At 35.4% G+C, this 20196-nt stretch overlaps 1 protein-coding gene and 1 non-coding gene across 12 annotated transcripts in view; both read right to left on the bottom strand.

Moving 5' to 3' along the window:
• The window catches only part of MAP4K3 (mitogen-activated protein kinase kinase kinase kinase 3), a 238945-nt gene that overhangs the window by 26929 nt on the left and 191820 nt on the right, over positions 1-20196 (bottom strand). For 10 of the 11 annotated variants that reach the window (XR_010319480.1, XR_002787226.2, XM_064277173.1 and 7 more), the window contains 9 exons: positions 19879-19932; positions 18719-18761; positions 16964-17123; positions 16023-16135; positions 12564-12605; positions 8874-8958; positions 6800-6879; positions 2729-2789; positions 2527-2644 (listed from right to left, as the gene is read on the bottom strand). Coding sequence is in view for 9 of the 11 variants with exons in the window: in XM_064277173.1 (XP_064133243.1) it covers positions 2527-2644; positions 2729-2789; positions 6800-6879; positions 8874-8958; positions 12564-12605; positions 16023-16135; positions 16964-17123; positions 18719-18761; positions 19879-19932 (756 nt within the window). In the remaining 2 variants the exon portion in view is untranslated. The remainder of the gene's footprint in view (positions 1-2526; positions 2645-2728; positions 2790-6799; positions 6880-8873; positions 8959-12563; positions 12606-16022; positions 16136-16963; positions 17124-18718; positions 18762-19878; positions 19933-20196) is intronic. The other variant, XM_010595886.3, reaches the window with a different exon arrangement.
• On the bottom strand, positions 14139-14274 carry LOC111752265 (small nucleolar RNA SNORA67). The gene has a single exon (XR_002787231.1). It is a non-coding gene; the product is annotated as a small nucleolar RNA SNORA67 (small nucleolar RNA).

Raw genomic sequence — 20196 nt, 5'->3', positions numbered from 1 at the left:
TTATGGGTACATACTTAAATCTTATAAAAATTTAATCAGTGTTCTACAGTGATCGAAATGCTTAATTTTAGTCATGATTTTACAAAAAGGCAATAAAATTTATTTTACCAGCACCAAATTAACCGGAATCCTAAGTTAAACAACATTATTAATGTATTTAATGTAGGCTGTTTCAGGGCATATTACAGACACAGTCAATTTACAATGACTGATGATGATGAGGTCTACCTGAGATTCTAGTAGGTGCCAGGAATCATGGTAGATACTTTACACACGCAATTTATAACTCCAAATAAAGCCACAAGATAGGTATACCACTTCCATTTTACACTTGGAGAGGCTGTGTAACTTATCAAAGGTCTCTGACCTTGCAAGTGGATAATTCAGGACCTACATTCAAGTCTACCTGGATTCCAAGGCCTATGCTTTACTAAAGTGGAATTATAAAATGGTACCATGAGTACCTATCTTGCGAATGAGAACCATCAGGCATTACAAGATGCTCGGTCAAAGGAAGTTTAAATTGTGCTCACTGCATGCTATAACAACATTTCCATGATAATATTTTATATGTATATAATACTCCAAAAAAAACCCCAAACAAAACAACCAAACCCATTGCTGCCGAGTCGATTCCAACTCAGAGCAACCCTGCAGGACAGAGTAGAACTGCCCCATAGCGTTTCCAAGGAGTGGCTGCTGGATTCAAACTGCTGACCTTCTGGTTAGCAGCCAAATGCTTAACCACTGCACTACCAGGGCTCTATATAATACTGGTGTACATACAAAATATTATCATACAGAAAAGAGTTTTTTAGGTTTCCTGCCAATAAATGAGAGAAATTAAGAGTACATTTTACAGTAATTGATTACTAGATAAAAAAACTGAAGAAAGTAGGAAGGACACATTTGTGAGTGTTCCTAACACTAAAAATTGATTATAACAAAATGCTTGTAATAGTAACTAGGAGATAAAATACTCTTAAAGGTAAAATCTTATACATGAAACTCCTTAAAGGAAGAGGTAATATCTTATACAATTTTGTATCACATATACACTGGGATGTTTCCCGCACACTTTGTGTATTCAGTGAAAATTTGAAGACTTGAACGCGGCTAAAAATAAGCTGGAGCCCTGGAAGTGGAGTGGTTGAGAGCTCAACTGCTAACCAAAAGGTCGGCAGTTCGAATCCACTAGCTGCTCCTTGGAAACTCTATGGGGACAATTCTACTCTGTCCAGCAGGGTTGCTGTGAGTTGGAATCGACTCGGCAGTAATGGGTTTGTTATTTGATTTTTTTAAAAAACAAGCTGAAAAGGTCTCTACTCTGACAAAAGGATATTAAAAAAAAGTTAATGCATTAAGGTTTGTATGCCTTCTATTTCTTGGTAGCTCTTAACTTGTATCTTATATGTACTTTAAAGTCTGGTGGTCATTTTCCATATGCACAGGAATTTAGGAATACCAAGTTGGAAGGCTGGACAGATAGATGCTATAGTTAGGGACTCAAATAGCAGCACAAAGTGGCATCTGAGAGAAAAAGAGAGGCAGATAAGCTACATGGGAAGAAAGAAACTTCCCAACCCTAGTTCTGGGGCTAGTTTTATGGGTAATATTCCTAATTCCAAATACAGTTATTACAGTACAATATAATAAATCAAGTTCATAATCCCAATTCTGAGTCATCAGGAAAACGTCTAATTAAATTCAATATAATCTATTTTTAAAACAAATGCGCAAATCTTAGTTACACCGTGAACTCGGCAATAGAGAAGAGGTTCTCAATGTGCTAGAAAGCTGAGGTTTTACATTAGTTGCTTCACCACTAATACGTACCGGAAGAATGACAACCTCATCAAGTTTATAAAACAATCTGTACCAGACGCAGAGGACTTCTTAGTCAACAAATGAGGCTTATAATAACCAAAAGGAAGAATGTATTATAATTAAAAATTTCTGGAAGTTTAAAAAAACAACCCTTCAGTTTCTATGTAATTATTTCCAAACATAAAAGTTTTATTTAATCAATCATTTTGAATTTCTAATTTTAGAAACTTTGAGAAAAGTCATTTAAAATAAGCTAACACAAATATGCCAAAAGGAAAAGTACTATATGTGATGTAAAATTACCAACAAATTATTTTAAAAAATTAGTTTTTACAGAAAAACAAGAGTTAAAAATTCAGAGTACCATATATTTTTACGCAAATGATGTGTGCCTTCTACATGTAGAATGTAAAAAAAATTGTCAGTGATGCTTATGAAAATACCTCACGGGGGTAGGGAGTGGCTGGCAAACAAACGCAGAAGGTGTGAGTCATTGCGTATGTTTGATGTAACTGGATAGTGTAAAAAAATTTTAGAACAAGAATGTGATAAGCAAATACGTTGTTTCCTTTAATTTTTTCATTACATGTGATTTCTACTAATCCAAACTGAGTGCTCTTTCACTTTTTTGTAGCATTTTAGAATGAATTATCAACATATTATCTCTAAGTATGAAAATTTAATTAAATGTACCGTTACCTGGGCAGTATTCTGTCAGGGAGTTTGTGTGCTGGAATAGCAACAGGTAACTTTTGCATTTGTCTTGCATAATCAAAAAGGCCTGGTAAATTATGGGAATAGAGCTGAGACGCTTTACCTGTAGAGAAAAAGAAATATGACATAAAAGCTAATAGTATAAATAGGTACGATTGTAAGGTATTTAAAAAGGTAAAGGGCTTACCAGATATTGATAGTAAGCAATTGTTCATTACATATAACCATGTACACCTACGGGGGAACAGCTGATAAAAAAAAAAAAAGCACCAAGTTTACAAAGGGTAATACACAACAGTAATATAAATATATACATATTGACCATATAAACTGTCAAATAGGCCAGTTCTTAAAAATGCAATAACTTATATTCAGTAGAAATTAATTTTGTATAGCATTTTAAAACAAGATGATATACATATACACACTTTTATATGGGAGAAAATAAAGTGGCAATGTAATTTCATTACCTAAGTCTAAACATGATACGATTAGTTCAAGTCTCCCTTATGATGAGTACTATGCAATCCTACACAATACATGGAAAAAGAACTTTTTCAGGCAATGTCTACTCCTTTATTTTGCTTCTGAGGTTGAATAATCACAGTCAGGCTTAGCTCCAAGACTCTCTTATGTACTTCCAAGAAATGTATTTATCTAGGTATCTGGATATGCCTGGCTTCTAAAGTTTGAGAGAAAAAAAGGATCGTGATGGACTAGAACATAAGATATGGAAACAGTAAACATGGGGGAAAAAAGCTAAGGGAGAACATAGTGAAAACACTTAAGTCATAAAGGAGATACATGGAATTTTTCACCAGTATCTAGTACTTAAGAACTGAGAAGCACCCCTGGAAGTTTGAAAGTGGTTGGTATTTAGAGCAAAGGAAAGGGAATTTCATGGAACACAGTCCATCTACGTTGAAGGAAAAAAATAGCTACTCTCACTAAGACATTTCATTATGAGTTATCAGTGGTTCTCAAAGTGGTCCCTGGACCAGCAGTATCACGATCACCCGGGTACTTGTCACGAATGCAAATTCTCAGGCTTCATCCTAGACCTACTGAAGCAGAAACTCTCAGGGCGGGACTAGTCATCTGTGTGTTAGCCAGCCCCCCAGGTGATTTTGATGGAGGTTCACGTTTGAGAAGCACCAACGCATATAATTAAGCATGCTGACTTAACAAGCTTGGTTGCTGCGTTTGCTCTGGTAACTCCTGCTAGGTTACTCCAAAACAGATTGGGATGAGTTGTAGGAAATGAAACGAATAAAGAGATGTATGATGCAACTTATCAAAACCCTCTGCGGACATTACTTTATTAAAGCATAATGATGGCCTTGAATAATTACAATAGGGAAATTAGGGAGGAGAAACAAATTTATTCTAATAGAAAATACATAAAATCTTATTGTTTCATTTATTTGGAAAACACACTCATAGAAAATGTCATTTCTCCAAACAAGGAAAACGTGGCATCGTTTTTCATTTGGCAAAGACAACACACATCTTCTACTTTATTCTTTTCACAAAAAACTCACAACAGCATTGGGAATTCACCCTAACTATATTAGGTTTGTTTATATTGATTAAAAAAACCAAAATCAAACCCAGAGCCGTCGAGTCGATTCCGACTATATTGATATCACTCTAAATATATTGATGTATTTTGCAAATACACATGCATTTGCTTATTTAATATAAGCACATGTAAAGACCAGGGGAAGACACACGTTCCTTTCACATTGTCAACACAGGGACAATGGAAAGGTATTCATGCAAAGGTTTTTCTAAGTATTAGATTTTATTTCTGATTTTCATTTTTAACCACATTTATTAAAACTCTAAAACTTTTCTAGATTTCTAATATCTACTTTCCCAAGGTAGGCTATGGGCAAAATAATTGTTTTGACTGCCTACATTCAGCTATCTGCTTTCCCAATGACTCTGTGTGACCTTGGGTAACTTAATCTGTGTCTCAATGTTCCTATCTATAAATGAAACAACCTATTGCGGTTATGATTAAATGAGATACTCTTTCAAAAGCACTTAGAACAGTCTCTGGCACACACTAAGCACTCAATAAATGTGAGCTATAAATAATGAAAGCTGATAGAAATTTCAAATCAGAACCCTGCTTTATGTCACTTTCTCACCTTTCAGCGTTTTCCTCTACCTAGTGAATCATGTCGCTCAGTTTCCCCTAGAGTACCTAGAAAACCAACCTAATGATCAATTTCATAGTAAGATTTAAAAATTCAGGATCTCACATATACTCATTTTCTACTCTTCCAAGATAAAGAAATGTTTTAGCTCTGAAAATATTACTGTAATAATGTTATTATTACAGTAATATTCAAATGTTAAGGCACCTAAGATGGGGAGCTATTGCAGACTGGGTCTGGGTGGGGGTGACAGGTGCCTTTGGTTAAAAAAGTCCTTTAAATTAGGTTGATAAATGCTTACTCCATTTATGCGTGAAGTTGGTCCTGTTCCTTACAATTAATATTGTTACCAATAATATGATTTTTGGATATCTCATTATATCCAAGAAAAATGTTACTGCCCTTGCGTTATTGTAAATAACAACTTTTCTCTTCCTTTATCTTTCGTACTTTTCAGCCACTTCACTGCATATTGCTTCCAGGTTAAAAGGAAATTTTATTGTGTAACATACAGTTTAGGTTCTTACTAGAAAATATGATTTAAAAAAAGCTGTGATAAGAAAAGATGGAAGTGTTTGGTCATGAAGAAATTATTACTTAGGGAGTTTTCTCTCCAATTCATACTGATAATGGAGAATGTTTCACATCCCAAAGGCACCCAAAACTCAACGTGACCAAACTGAAAGCATCATCGTTTCCTTCAAACTGGCTTCTCCTTCTACTACACTTTACCTAGTGGTACTGTCACTCACCCAACTGCTAATTACGTTGGGGACCTAGAAGTCAACCTAGACCTCTCCTCAACCTCCACAATGAATTAATATTCAATGTGGCCAATTCTAGCTCTTTACTCTTTCCCTAGGGGCAGTGTTTCTCAGCAGGAACAATAGTTAGGAGAGGTAGTGTGATGAAGTGGTTAAGGGCATGGACTCTGGAGCCAGCTTGCCTGGGTTCATATCCCAGCTCAGTCACTTACCAGTTGTGGGATCTCTGGCAAGTTACTAAACCTTTCTGTGCCTCAGTTTCCTCATTTGTATACTGAGAATAATAATAGTATCCAGCTTTGAGCGTTGTTGGGAAGATTAAGTAGTTAATATATGTAAACCTTTTAAAACCAGTACCTGGCACATAGTAGGAGCCCTGGTAACGCAGTGGTTAAACAGCTCAGCCGCTAACCGAAAGGCTGGCAGTTCGAATCTATCAGCTGCTCCTTGGAAATCCTATGGGGCAGTTCTACCCTGTTGTATAGGGTCACTATGAGTCGGAATCGACTCAGTGGCAATGGGTTTGTTTTCTTTTGACACACAGTAAGCTTTATGTATGTATGGGCTATTAATATCATTATCATCAATCATTTTTGCAGGAGGTTTTGCATTTCTAGCCTTTGGGCACTAAATGGCAAAGGTTTTCCCCAGTCATTGTGACAGTTAAAAATGTCCCCATACAATTCCAAACCCACCCTTTTCCTCTCCACCTCAATACTCCTGCATCTTTTGACCACTGCCTCTAGTCTCAGCTCCCACCACACTGCAAAGAGACATTTCTAAAACACAGATCCGATCATCACTATGGTACACGAAGCTCTGGAGTTTGGCATCTGCCTACTCACCCAGCTCCATCTACTGCTTGTTCTGTACTCATTCTGTACTCCAGACAAATTGTCCATTCATGGTTCTCCATACTTGTCATGCTGTTTCACAACTCCATGCCTTCACAGAGACCCTCTTTCTGACTTACTGTCTGTCTGGCAAACTTCTATTCGTCATCATTTAAGGTTCATCTGAAATGCCTATCATTCCCGTCTCCCCACAAGAGGTGCTAGTGACTCTTGCCTTCTGTCCTGTACCCTGTACTTACCCCTAGTGTGATACCTAACCCTAACTGCTGCAGTTATTGATTTATATGTCTGCTTTCCCTGTAAGGTCATAAGCTTTTCAAGGGTAAGGACTAGTCCTGTGAAGGTGCCAGTCTTCAGTATCTGCTATATAGAATATGCTTCGTGAAAGTTTTAGAAATCAGCAAATCATAGAATTGAAACATCATTATTTTTGTTTATTGTCTACTTATAAAGTAAAAAATACAAAATAACATACCTGTTCCATTGATGTTTCATGAAGTTCATTAAGATTCAAGGTATAAATCCCTTCTTCCGCACCAAATATCAAGTACTGATCTGAAATAACAAAAATAATCCACTGATTTTGATAAATAAAAAACTTAAAAAAGGATTTATATAGCCTAAAACTCAGTAAATATGCATTAACTTATAAAAATTACTGTGATCTATAAGCAATAAATATTTTTAATTTTAATGCAAAGAAGAGGTTAGATGCTTTAGATTATATACCAATGGTGAGTTACATGTATGTAAATATTAGCTTTAAGCAATGAAGAGAACTTTCATGTAAGGAGGTTCTGAATAGTGGCATGGGGGGCCTCCTCCCTCAACAAAGGGCACTAAGGACTGGCAACAAATCTGCAGCAACTTTTTCTAAAACCCTCTTAATAAAGGATCACGTGCAACTGACATGCAGAATGTAAATCATGAACAGCTTACACCTGTTGACAGGTGGGCTAATGTTACATGCACTATCATTAAAAAGCAGAATTTGACCACTGCCTATGAAAAAGGCTAACTAAAACTTGAAGACCTGCTAGGGTCCTCAATATCTTTTAGATGATATTATGTAGAAGCCTAGCCATGGCCCTGCCTGACCTGTTTCAAGGATAACATAAAATAACAGCTCAAAAACATTTCCAGACTAAACAGAAGTATGTTGAGAACAACTTAGAATGCCAAGGGGGTTCCTAAATTGCCCAGGATTTAGGATTACTACTGGCAGGTTAACGGCGTAAGTTTGTCGTCAGAACTAGGTTCAAGCTGCAGCTGTACCATCAATTGGCTGCGAAAACTATAAACCTCTCTGAGTGTCAGTTTCCCTACCTGTGAAATAGTACCTACCTAATTAGATTTTGAGACAATTTAATAAGAAAATATCCTCTGAAAGGACATCGCCTTTCTGGGGTTTGACAATGAGGTGCTGGCAGGGGCTGCTCGTGATGCTCTGCAGGGCTTCAAGGTCACCCAGAGCAATGCCATAAAGATCTCCTTCATCAAGAAGTAGCACCTTTTCTCCCATGTCTGCCCCGTCCCTGTTCTTGGGTCGCCTTTCCCCCCTTGGCTCGATACCCTGAGGGTGGGTCCCCCTTGGGGGCTTTTGAGCTGCATGTGAGTGGTCAACACACAGCATCGTACCTAGAGTCTGTCCCCAGACATTGTACCTGGAGCTGTTAGGCCAGAATTAAAGTGTTTTTTTGAGGTATGGTTTAACACACATATAAATATATATATATCTACATAACATACAGAGACATATACCGACACACACACACCACGCATGTATATTCATATAGTCTCTGTGTCTTACACAGACGTTAAGATACAAACCAAAAAAAAAAAAAAAAAACCGTTGCCGTTGAGTCAATTCTGACTCATAGCGACCCTATAGGACAAACTGTCCCATGGGGTTTCCAAGGAGCAGCTAGCTGGAAGATTCAAACTGCTGACCTTTTGGTTAGCAGCCAAGTTCTTACCACTGCGCCACCAGGGCTCCATTAAGATATATATACACATTGATATATGTGTATAAATGCACAGACTTACATGTATTCTTATATACTGACACACACACACACACCCATATATGTCTCTGTATTTTATACAGCAAACACGATACAGATATATAGCAAGGCAGAAGGCACAGACAGTCCTCAGCACCTAATGACAACTACTCTGATTACGGTCCCTTCTCTAAGGACAGAGATCCTTTTAAGTGGTCGCTAGACTCTAGATCCTCAGTAGCTAATTTCTTCAATGGCTGTGTCTAAAAAACAAAGACATTTCACTATTGTGGAGCAGCAGCAGAAGAAACATTTCTGGAGAAAATTAGGGTGGTATACTATAAGGTATATGGTTTCACTGTATTGATATGGTGAATATACAACAAAACTCTGTTGCTATCTGTCACCCCAAACACTGACAACAGCATATGACATACCTTAAAAATGTATCATTTGGATATCAAATAGATATCCAGAAAATAAAATGGAATACTTTCATGGCCCCAATAAAGAAAAAAGATAGCAGATAAAAACATACAGTACTACCTCTTGTATCTGGGTTTATCCATGATGTTGCACAGTGAATTTTCAAGGGACACCCATTAAAAACCTTTGAAAAACATGCACCCATCTGGAAAAACAAAGAATACCCCACATGAAACAGTGAAAAACAGCAGTCTTTGCTATAATACAAAGTGCAATTATTTTCTGCTTTAACATGGGAGGCTGTAAGTGGTAAACTAAAAATTTTGATAATCTTCAAACTTACAGAAATAAGTGTATCAAATCATGGTCACTAGCCTAACAGTGGTTAACTACAAAGGTTCCTGGCACAACAATGATTGTCACTAATAAAAGATTTCACTTAAGGAACAAAAAAAGTTATACTTTATTTTTTCTGTTTTTTCAACTAAACAAGGGAGTAATAGTAACCAATTCTCCAGGAAAAACTGTTTACAGGAGTATCACTAACATGCTCTATCTACATCAAAAGCAATAGATTATTTAAAAAAAAAATTTTTTTTTTATTATTTATTCCCTGGTAAGAAAATCGTAATACCTACAAAAGTAAAAGACGTTGCTTTGTTTCATGATCTTAAACATGGTATTAACCATGAATATTGCAAAATGAAAAAAGTATGGTTGATGTGAAATCTGTATATGCACTACAATCTCAAAATATACAGACCAATTTTTCTTTTTAACAATATATTTTACCTGCAACAATTTATTAAAATGATTTAGTATTCGATGTTAATATTTATTTACAAGCCCATTTGTAAGTTATAAATATTTCACATAAACACCTTATAATGAGATATATATAGATGGATCCCTGGTGGTGCAGTGGTTAAAGCGCTCAGGCTGCTATCCCAAAGGTTGGCAGTTTCATTCCACCAGCCGCTTTGCAGGAGAAAGATATGGCACTCTGCTTCCATAAAGATTGACTGCCTTAGAAACGCTATGGGGCAGTTCTACTATATCTTACTAGGGTCACCATGAAATAGGGATCGACTTCATGGCAGTGGGTTTGGTTTTTTGGTTTAATGAGATATAATATATCTCACTTGAACTTTTACTATATCTTCAAATAGCAAACTGTTAATTCTGAGATCACTGTTGTAGTTAGAATAAATACTCGGTGTCCAAGAAAGTTCGTTCATTTAATCCCTTTTACTAGCAACAATTGGGGGATGGGCAGTATTACAAATGCATGTGGTCAGAGGAAATTTTTCTATATGCCCTATTGTGCTTAATTAAAAGAACACCATTGTATATCATTTTACAGCAGAATGTTTCCTTCACAAACACTGAGGTAACATGCTGAGAACAACTTTGACAATAGTGAATTTAAAATATTAAGAATCAAAACAATAAATCTTAAAATTTCCTTTTTACTCATATGAACCCACCAACCAATATTTCTAAGATTTTAGTATCAAAACAGCATAACTTTAGCCTGGCAATAATATGGGCAGTAGGAGCCCAAGAGAAAAAAATTATTTTTTCTTTTTATTGTACTTTAGATGAAGGTTTACAGAGCAAACTAGCTTCTCATTAATTAATAAACACACTGTTTTGTGACACTGGTTGCCAACTCCAAGACATGTCTACACTCTCCCCTTCTTGACCCTGGGTTCCCCATTACCAGCTTTCCTGCCCATCCTGTCTTCTCATCCTTGCCCCTGGGCTGTTGTGCTCATTTAGTCTCATTTTATTTTATAGGCCTGTCTAATCTTTGCCTGAAGGGTGAACCCCAACAGTGACTTTATTACTGAGCTAAAAGGGTGTCCGGGTGCCATACTCCTGGGGTTTCTTCAGCCACTGTCAGACCAGTAAGTCTGGTCTTTTTTAATAAAAAGTGTTTTTATGGTGTTGAACAGAGACTCTACTTCTTAAGTAATCCCAGTAACTGCTCCTTACAAGTAAGGATGGCAGGAATTCATCTCACATACTTTGGACATGTTATCAGGAAGAACCAGTCCCTGGAGAAGGACACTGTGCTTAGTAAAACAAGTGGGTCATTAAAAAATAGCACTGACACAGTAGTTGCAACAATGAGCTCAAACACAGCAATGATTGTGAGGATGGTGCAGGACCAGGGAGTGTTTCATTCTGTTGTATACAGGGTCGCTATGAGTTGGAACTGACTCAACAGCACCTAATAATGACAACCACCACCAAAATTTCTATGTTAAGGTACTGTTAATCCCTAAAAATCCAAATGACAAAATGAGCTACAAAACAATCAATCAGCTCCACAACCTTCAGCTAATTTGTAGACTTGCATCCTATCTGGCATTCCATACTTACGAGCTCCTCCTTGTCAAACTGCATACCTGAGGTAACAGTTTTATTTTGTAGCCAAATAGGAAGTTATGTCCCTACTGTATAGATCTCTGCTGAACTTGGGAGTCCTTTACAGTATTTTTTTTTTTTTTTTTTTACTTTGTAGGATATGGTAGAATTATTTGGACCTTTAGAATCAAGTTAAAAGTAATTAACTAGTAATTAAAAAGTACAGTTACAAACTAAAAAAGGCTAAAAAACTGTGCTGAGAGGTTAAAAACTATAAAAATTATGCACACGCTCTAAACTAGTATTACATAGGGTTTGGATTATATATTAGTAACAGTGAAAATGCAATTCTATTCATACTACTTCAAATTACATCGATACAATATAACTTTAATCCTAAGAAAGCCAGCATGGTCCAAAATAAATAAATAAGAAACAGACTATTACGCCCGACATCCAAGTTTCAGTTCTCTACCACCGTCAGTTTGTCATGCTGTGGTGGCATGCCTGTTGCTATGACACTGAACAGGTTTCAGTGGAGCTTCCAGACCAAGAAAAAAGGCCCAGTGATCTACTTCCAAAAATTAGCCAATGAAAACCCTAGGGATCACAAGAGAATATTGTCCAATATAGTGGTGGAAAACAAGCCGCCTAGGTTGGAAGGCACTCAAAATACACAGTGGCCACAATATACTAATAATTGTAAATATGGTGCAAGACCATGCAACATTTTTTTCTGTTGTACACAGGGTCACCATGAGTCAGAGCCATAGACTCAAAGACTAACAAGAAGTCATAGTTCTAGGTCTAGCCAGAGTTGGGATCTTCGTGATTAAGATCTTTGGGTCTGCTTTACTCATGGGCAAAATAAAGGGCTTGGACAAGATGCTCACTCAGGGTTCCTTCTACAATTCTGTTTGATACTTAAAAACATGCTAGAAAAAAATGTCATGGCTGTATTTTATACTTCCTCTTATACCCATGTGCCTTTTTCACATTTCTTCAAAAATAAAACCCTATGCCATTGGGTCAATTCCGACTCACAGTGACCCCAAACGTTTTCAAGGCTGTAAATCTCTATGGAAGCAGACTGCCACATCTTCCTCCCACGGAGTCCCTGGTGGTTTGAATCGCTGACTTTTCAGTTAGCGGTCAATCACTTTAACCACTGTGGAATCAAGGCTCCTTTTCTTCAAAAACAGATGCAAATAAGATATTAACACTTTTTGAATCAAGGTGTTTTAAATGTATAATTTATTTTGAAAAGCTAAATCTCAGGTATGATCAATTAATGTTAAATTAGCAACCTTAAATTTTTTTTCAGTAATGCAGGTTATTTGAAACAGGAAAAAATACTAACCAAAACTAAACATTCAAACCATTATATGTCATTGTATTTAGCTGGAAAACTTAACCTATTTGATATTTAGTACTTACATGAACTTTAGGTGTTGGAGGAAGACCATTACTAATAGGCTTCTAGAAAAAGAACACATGCATCATTACACTTTTTTTGTTGCAATTTTGTATAACAATACTCTATTTCAAATACATTTATCCAAATAAAAAACATTAAAACAGAACATTATAGATAAGGCTGAGGTTGCCTATAACTCCTCCACAGCCCACTTTTTTCTAGGACTGGAACCAAAGAAAGCTGGTTTAGTGCGTATTCGTTCAAACCTTTCTCTAGGCCATTATGTGTATGCCCGTATTTGTGTGGATTTATATGCATGCCCACAGAGAAAACAGCGTATTGTTTTTTGTGTGTATTAAACAGAAATAGTTATGTAGTGTTTAATAATTTGCTTTCTGCCTCAACACTGGGTTGTAGACAGCATTCTGTCAGTATGTATTGATCTGGTTCATTCGTCTTAACTGCAGCATAGTATGAATACAACCTACTAGATTTAGTTATTCCCTAATTGTTACTGGGTACTTAGGTTATTTTTAATTGAAATGAACACCCTTGTACGTACCTTTTTGTGCACATATGTGCACGGTTTTTTTTTAGGGTCTACTGTGAGAAGTGAACTGCTGGAACATGGCTCTGTAGCTTTTACATTTTAGTGGACAATGACTGCCAAACTACCTTTCAGACTGCTCTTATCAAATCATACTCACCAGCAGTATATGAGATTTCCTAATTGCTACAGTCTTGTAGACAGTTAAATATTATTGAACTGATTAGTAAAAAAATGTGTGCCCACATGTGTCTCATTAATTTGCATGCCTCTGATTGCTAGGAAAGTTGAGAATCTTTTTTATTTTTATTTACTTTTTTTTTTATTAACTTTTATTGAGCTTCAAGTGAATGTTTACAAATCAAGTCAGACTGTCACATATAAGTTTATATACACCTTACTCCGTACTCCCACTTGCTCCCCCCCTAATGAGTCAGCCCTTCCAGTCTCTCCTTTCGTGACAATTTTGCCAGCTTCCAACTCTATCCTCCCATCCTCCCTCCAGACAGGAGATGCCAACACAGTCTCAAGTGTCCACCTGATACAAATAGCTCACTCTGAGAATCTTTTTTAAAAAACGAAGTGCATATTGGCCATCTATTTCCTCTTCTGTGATTAGCCTTTTGCCATTTTTTTAAGAGTCATTTTTTTCTTATCTATTTGTTACAGTTCTTTATACCATATTTTTATGCAAATAACGTGTACCTTGTATGTTTGTTTGCCAACTGCTCCCTCGTCCCGGGAGGTATTTTCATAAGCGCTACTATGCCAATTTTTTTTTTTTTTACATGTTGCTGTAAAAAAAAATTAGCATGACGCACTTACAAAAATATCTCATGGCGGGAGGGAGTGGCTGGCAAACAAATGGAGAAGGCACACACTATTCGCGTTAAGGATATAGTTATAGTCTAGATTTGAATACTTGATCTGTTACATATATTGCAGATATTTTTCCTGGTTTGTAGATGATCTTAACCTTATTTGTACTGTGTTTTGTCAATTGAAGTTTTAAATTTGATGAACTGAAATATATTAATCATTGGCCAGAGTATACAAATAATAAAAGGGAACACAAGAAGCATATTCTCTCATTCTCAATATTCTCAAGAATGCCAGATATTTTCCCAAGAGGCTACATTCTTGGGGGATATGATCTGTCCACTAGAAACAGAATCTCCTTGGGACAGTCTATGATTTAAACACAGATTTTTATGGAAGTCTAGATTTCTTTCAAAATTAATCTTAATAACAGCATTTTAAGGAATAGGACTATATATATATTATTTTCCTCAATCTGATATAAATCGGAAACACTTAAAACGTGCGATAAATGAAACCAAACAGCTATTGCTGATTGATTTCAGGTATACGATACAAGTATTCCACATAGTACTACTTATATTAGTAATTAATTGACACTTTTAAAGCTAAGAATTTCAGAATGTGCAGCACCATCATATGTTACTGTCACAAATTTCCAATGACTTTTTATTCCACTTTACGAAGAATTTATGTTAATTTTTTTACATTGACATCCTTAAATCATATCTATTTTAATTAAGGAGCTCTGAATGTTATAACACTCAGATTTAACAACAGAATTGGCTGAAAATCATTTCAAGAAGCTGCATAAACTATACTCATGTTTCAGTGCACCATGGATACAGTTTATCTGATAATACAGCCATGGGCATATTATTTCAGAATTAGTGCAACAGCTATTTTAACTAACTAGTTCCTTGTCCTAATGAAAAAAGGTAATGGAACAGTGACTTAAAAATGCATACATAAAAATCCGTATGTCTCTCAAAGGTTATTATATTGTGTCGCAGAGTCACTAAGTTGCACTTTTTGTATTAATAGTTTAGCAGGGCTGCTAAGATTTAAGCTACAAAAGATTTAAGATTACAGTGAAATCTTAAAAAAAAATTTTTAACAAAGTACAAAAACCTCAAGTAATGTGCTCACTGCACAAATCCATAGCTATATGCATATAAACTATTTAATAAAACCAAAAAAGCCAAACCCACTGCAGGTCAGTTGATTCTGACTTACAGCAACTCTGTAGAACAGAGTAGAACTGCCCTATAAGCTTTCCAAGGCTGTAATCTTTATGGAAGCAGACTGCCACATCTTCCTCCTGAGATGAATGTATTAGGTGTATTATAAATTTCTACAAAAATTAACAATAAATATGAGTACATACAAAACTTGAAAAAACATACTGTCTCAGCTCATGATCTCACTGGTATCTGTTAAAGTATTAGGGATTTAAAAAAATGTTGTTTTAAGTTTTATGATAATAGATGAATGTCTTCCTATCATTAAGGGTAATTTCTTTATAAATGTTTAAAATTATTAATCTTGTATGATTCCTGGTAAAATAATATTCATGTTTTAATAATCATGTCATAGCTTATCTAACATCTGTACCAGGAGTCTGATTTTACCTCATCTTATATCCACTAGAAAATAATCCTAGTTTTTCTCCTTTGTTAGTTGTTTTCTTTGAATAAGAGCAACAATACTCCAAATGGTGCAATCTATAGTTAGATCTGTCTTGGGAAAGAAGCTATAGCTTTCCTTATCGGTCCATGGCCTTCTTTCTATAACTTCTTGAGACTATAAGGGGAATTTTAAGAGTCACTTCTCATTAATGAGAATAAGAGTTATTTTCTGAATAATCACAAGAATATTAAATGGTTACCTGTATGTTGAAAGTCACTATATAATAAATTGGTCTAAGTAATTTGAACCACAGAAGCCATTATTCAAGTTTACATAGCAAAGATACATTTTTCCCAAGATTGAAATAAAGTATCAGTGTACTAATTATAAAATATACAATTGCTGTAATTTCACTATTAGTGAAAAACTACCTTGTTAGTGAAAGAGGAAGCAAAAAGTAGAGCTTCTGAATATAAATACCTACTGGTACATCTTTCTTTTCTTTCCTTGAAAGGTTTGTGCCTCTACGTTCAGTCTGTTGTTGATGTAATGAGCCATCTCGTTCACCATTTAACTGGAAGGAGCTTGTTCCATTTCCTTCAATAAAACGTGTTTAAATATATTTAAAAAGAATTAATTTTCACTAAGAAAACTATCGAGTAGGAAAGAAAAATATTAACTCTGAGACATTTTCAATCTTCATTTGGGATCGCCCACTCAGAGTATTTATAACTGATGTAAGAATTCCTAAATATATGATTCTCTACTCATATCTCTACTTTTGGCATATAGACAAATTAAAATTCACATTGTATATAAATATATATGTTTGAGTTAAAAAGATAAAAACAAAACATTGAATTTGTAACTATTTTCAAGAGGGGTGGAACTTATGTTATCCAAGAAGCTTTTTAGTTGCTCTTTTTTTTAATTGCTTCTTTTGCATAATACAGAAGAACCTTTACAGAGCTAAAGCAGCAAATTCCAGTGTTTATTAGGAGCCAAATACCTAGCAAACAGCAATCATCATTTTCGAAGAAGTAATTAAATGAAATAAAAGGGTTAGACAAATTATCTTCTCTTTTCCTAAAACAGAAGTAACATACAACTAAAACATATCTTTCTTGTTTGTTCACAGTTAAATTGCTACTGTTTCTCTCTAAATAAATGATGCACTGGGCATAAACAAATCTCCAAAGTGGGAAGCTGGATATAAAATGAGAAACAACAGGCAAAACATTCCACACTGGGTCAAAGGTAACTCTGCATAAAAATTTACCCTTCTAACCATGAGGCAAAAAGCTGAAAACGTCACTCTATTATATAGTCACCACCCTCCTTCTCCCCTCCCTCAAAGGAATATCAAATAATCTCTTAAAAGAAAGATTTCTTCCATTTTACTTCAGGTCTCCCTCCCCAAATTACCTAAAGCAACAGACTTCTGTGGGGGTAATCTGGGAGGTGGTGGTCTAGGCGGAACTTGGGACAGTTTTGCTGGGCTCTCTGACGTGGGACACCGCTTGATCGTTCCCTGATTGTCATCCTCGGCCGAATGAGGTTCCTGGGGTAGAGAGATGCACTTAGGCTGCAACAATGCACAAAAAGAGACCAAGGATTAAATGTGAAATTGTTTTCCTAAAGTAAATATTATTACACATCAGAGGCTTTGGCTTTCAAACTATGTTCACAAGTTTCAAGGATATGCAAATATCTGATTCAGATTTATCTTAATATACTCAATTATTTAAAATACATCCTAAAAACACACACTCAAATGATGTGTCTCTCAGGTTTTGCTTCTGTGCTCCCCTCCCTCCAAAATAAAGAGGCCTCTATGTCTTCCTGTTAATTTTTTTTTGCAATCCTTTCCACTTAAGACTTACCAAATAAAAGTATTCTAGTCTTTCTGATTTCCTCCAGTTTAAATGAATCTTTTTATTTTAAATATTCAGGCTAAACAAAGTTCAAACCCTTAAGCTAATCTAAACTGTCTCTTTTAGAGGACTCAATCTTTTGTGTTAACGCTTAATCTTTCAGACTGGGAGCAGGGGGAAAGATCAATTAAAAGTTTATCCTACTGGAGAATACCATCACAGTAGGTGCAGATGATGGCAATCTCCAGCCGGATGAAAGCTTGGAGAATTTATAAATTCTTATAAACCTGTCCCTTATTAGAAAGGTTGCTCAGAACATATCTCTTTAAAATTCAGATCCCCATACTTCTGCTGGAACTCTGATGGCACAGTGGTTAAGTATTCGGTTGTAACCAAAAGGTCAGCAGTTCAAATCTACCAGCCGCTCCTTGGAAACCCTATGGGGCAGTTCTACTCTGTCCTATAGGGTAGCTATGAGTTGGAATTGACTTGATCGCAACGGGTTTGGGTTTTTTTTGGTATACTTCTGCTAATATAAAACTAAATAAGCAAGTACAGTATTATTTACCCGTGTGAATCAAGATTTTCTCAATAGTGTATAAAATAAAAATGGAATACAGAAATACATTGGATACCAAGATGGGTTGAGATTGTAACTCATTTATAACCCTTGATTTTAAATCTTAAAACAGCTTCACTATTCACTTTGTAAATAAATTTGTTATAGAATAAATTTATACTGCCATTATCTATATTAACTAATTTTACTCTCACGACAAACCTATCAGTTGGAATTACTTTATAAAATTATTATTTTATGCTGATCTTTTTGATAAAAGTATTTTATTGTTAAAAAATTGAAAACTACTATCCTATTTTGTATTTTTACTTTAACAGTATCATTTGAAATGTAAACTTCTGTGATGATAAGTTCATTCTCAGGAAACCAGTTAGCAGTAGACTGTAGGTTTTGAGGCAAAAAAATTTTTTTAAGTTAGTTTTTCTAATCTTAGTAAAATAATGCTAATCGAGCAATACAATCATTTTCAGTGTAGAAACTTGCAGAACTTTTTAGAATAAACACTAAATGACAAGGTGAGTAATTTTTTAAAAATCAACGAAAATAATGACAATCATCTACTTTTTACAGTTAATCACTTGCTTGTGGTTAAGGACTTCATGATGTCTCCTGGTGAATCCCAAATAAAATAAGCTACTAAATAACTATCAATACAATATTAAAGTGGCAGAACACCACCACCCACCCACACACCCAAAATTCAAACTAAAAAATAAATCCGTCTACCTTTGGTGGCAAAGGAGGTGGAATTTTTGCTTTCATGGTTGAACTAAAAACACAAAAGTTTAGAATCAGAACTCTTTATTTTTAAAACAAATTATTACTAAAATACAATTACTGTTTCAAAGATACGGAAGAAAAACCTGCGTAAGTGAGGACTTTTTTTGGTAAGATTATGAGTTTTCCAAAATATTTCCTGATATATTGCAAGTGAGGTGTTATTCTGAAGTATACCGGGTAGACACACTTTATTCATTTCAAATACTACACCGTAATTAAAACTGGAAAACAGCACAATTCCAGTTTATATCAACTGAAAGGTAATAAATGTAGGAATTTAAACAACAACTTGTTTATGGAAAAATCGCAGAATGACATAGTATAAAGTATATCACATCATAAGCTTCATTTTTCCTACTAAAATATCTTTGATGAAGCTCATCAAAAGCTATATATGTCCTCCATGAAATTATAGCAGAATTTGCTCGACCGAGGCGAAGATGCACACCAACCTAGAATCAGAGTTTTACAAGTACCAAGAACTAAAAGATGATTAAACACAAATGTCTCCTATGAGGAAACCAAGGCCCAGAGAGGTTAAGTGACCTGATCCCAGGTCACAGAGTAGTGAGGTGGGAAAGAAAAACCTACGTCCCCAACTGCTAGTCAGGTAGCTCCTATCACTCTACCATGCAGCTACATTTTTCTTTAAAAAAAGAAAAAACAAAACAAAAAACTGAAAGGACTAAATACTAATGCATATGTAAGTGAAAATACTCCTCCTTTAAACATAAACGTTTATATCCAAATGTGCTTATTTGAAACACATCAGATGAAATTTAATCAGCATATAATAAGCCTCTTTGTAGTCACAGTAATAATTATAGCAGCTACCAATTACCAACTAATTTATAAGATGAAACTACAACAAAAATTTACTGTCCTTGTTAATGCTTATGTAACTTGTTTATAACCAGGTTTTCTTCCTTCAGAGTTCTGTATTATCAACTAGAATAGAGAAAAAAGAAACTGTGGTACAACCCACGATACTGCGTTACTAATATGAAAACAGTCATCCACATTAAGACATCAGACAGACAAAGCCATGTGATGTGGCACTTTTTCCTTTACCAGAAACAGAAATGAAATAAACCTCCAGCACTTACTGCTTAGATTCATCATCTTCCCCTTCATCATCTTCTAAATGTGCCACATGTCCTCTGAAGGAAAAAAAAAGAAAAAAAGGGCTAATTCCATTATTAAAAGGACTTTACCAAAACCTCTTAAGAAAGTTTAGACAGGGAGACTGGAACCCTTATGCACTGCTGGTGGAAATGTAAAATGGTACAACCACTTTAGAAAATGATATGGCGCTTCCTTAAAAAGTTACAAATAGAAATACTGTATGATCCAGCAATCCTACTCCTAGAAATATATCCTAGAGAGATAAGAGCTGTGAAACCAACAGACATATGCATGCTCAT

The sequence above is a fragment of the Loxodonta africana genome, chromosome 26 (assembly GCF_030014295.1).
Source record: "Loxodonta africana isolate mLoxAfr1 chromosome 26, mLoxAfr1.hap2, whole genome shotgun sequence".
NCBI classification, from domain to species: domain Eukaryota; kingdom Metazoa; phylum Chordata; class Mammalia; order Proboscidea; family Elephantidae; genus Loxodonta; species Loxodonta africana.
Note: the sequence above shows the minus strand (reverse complement) of the source record. Positions and strands in the feature narration are given on the sequence as shown.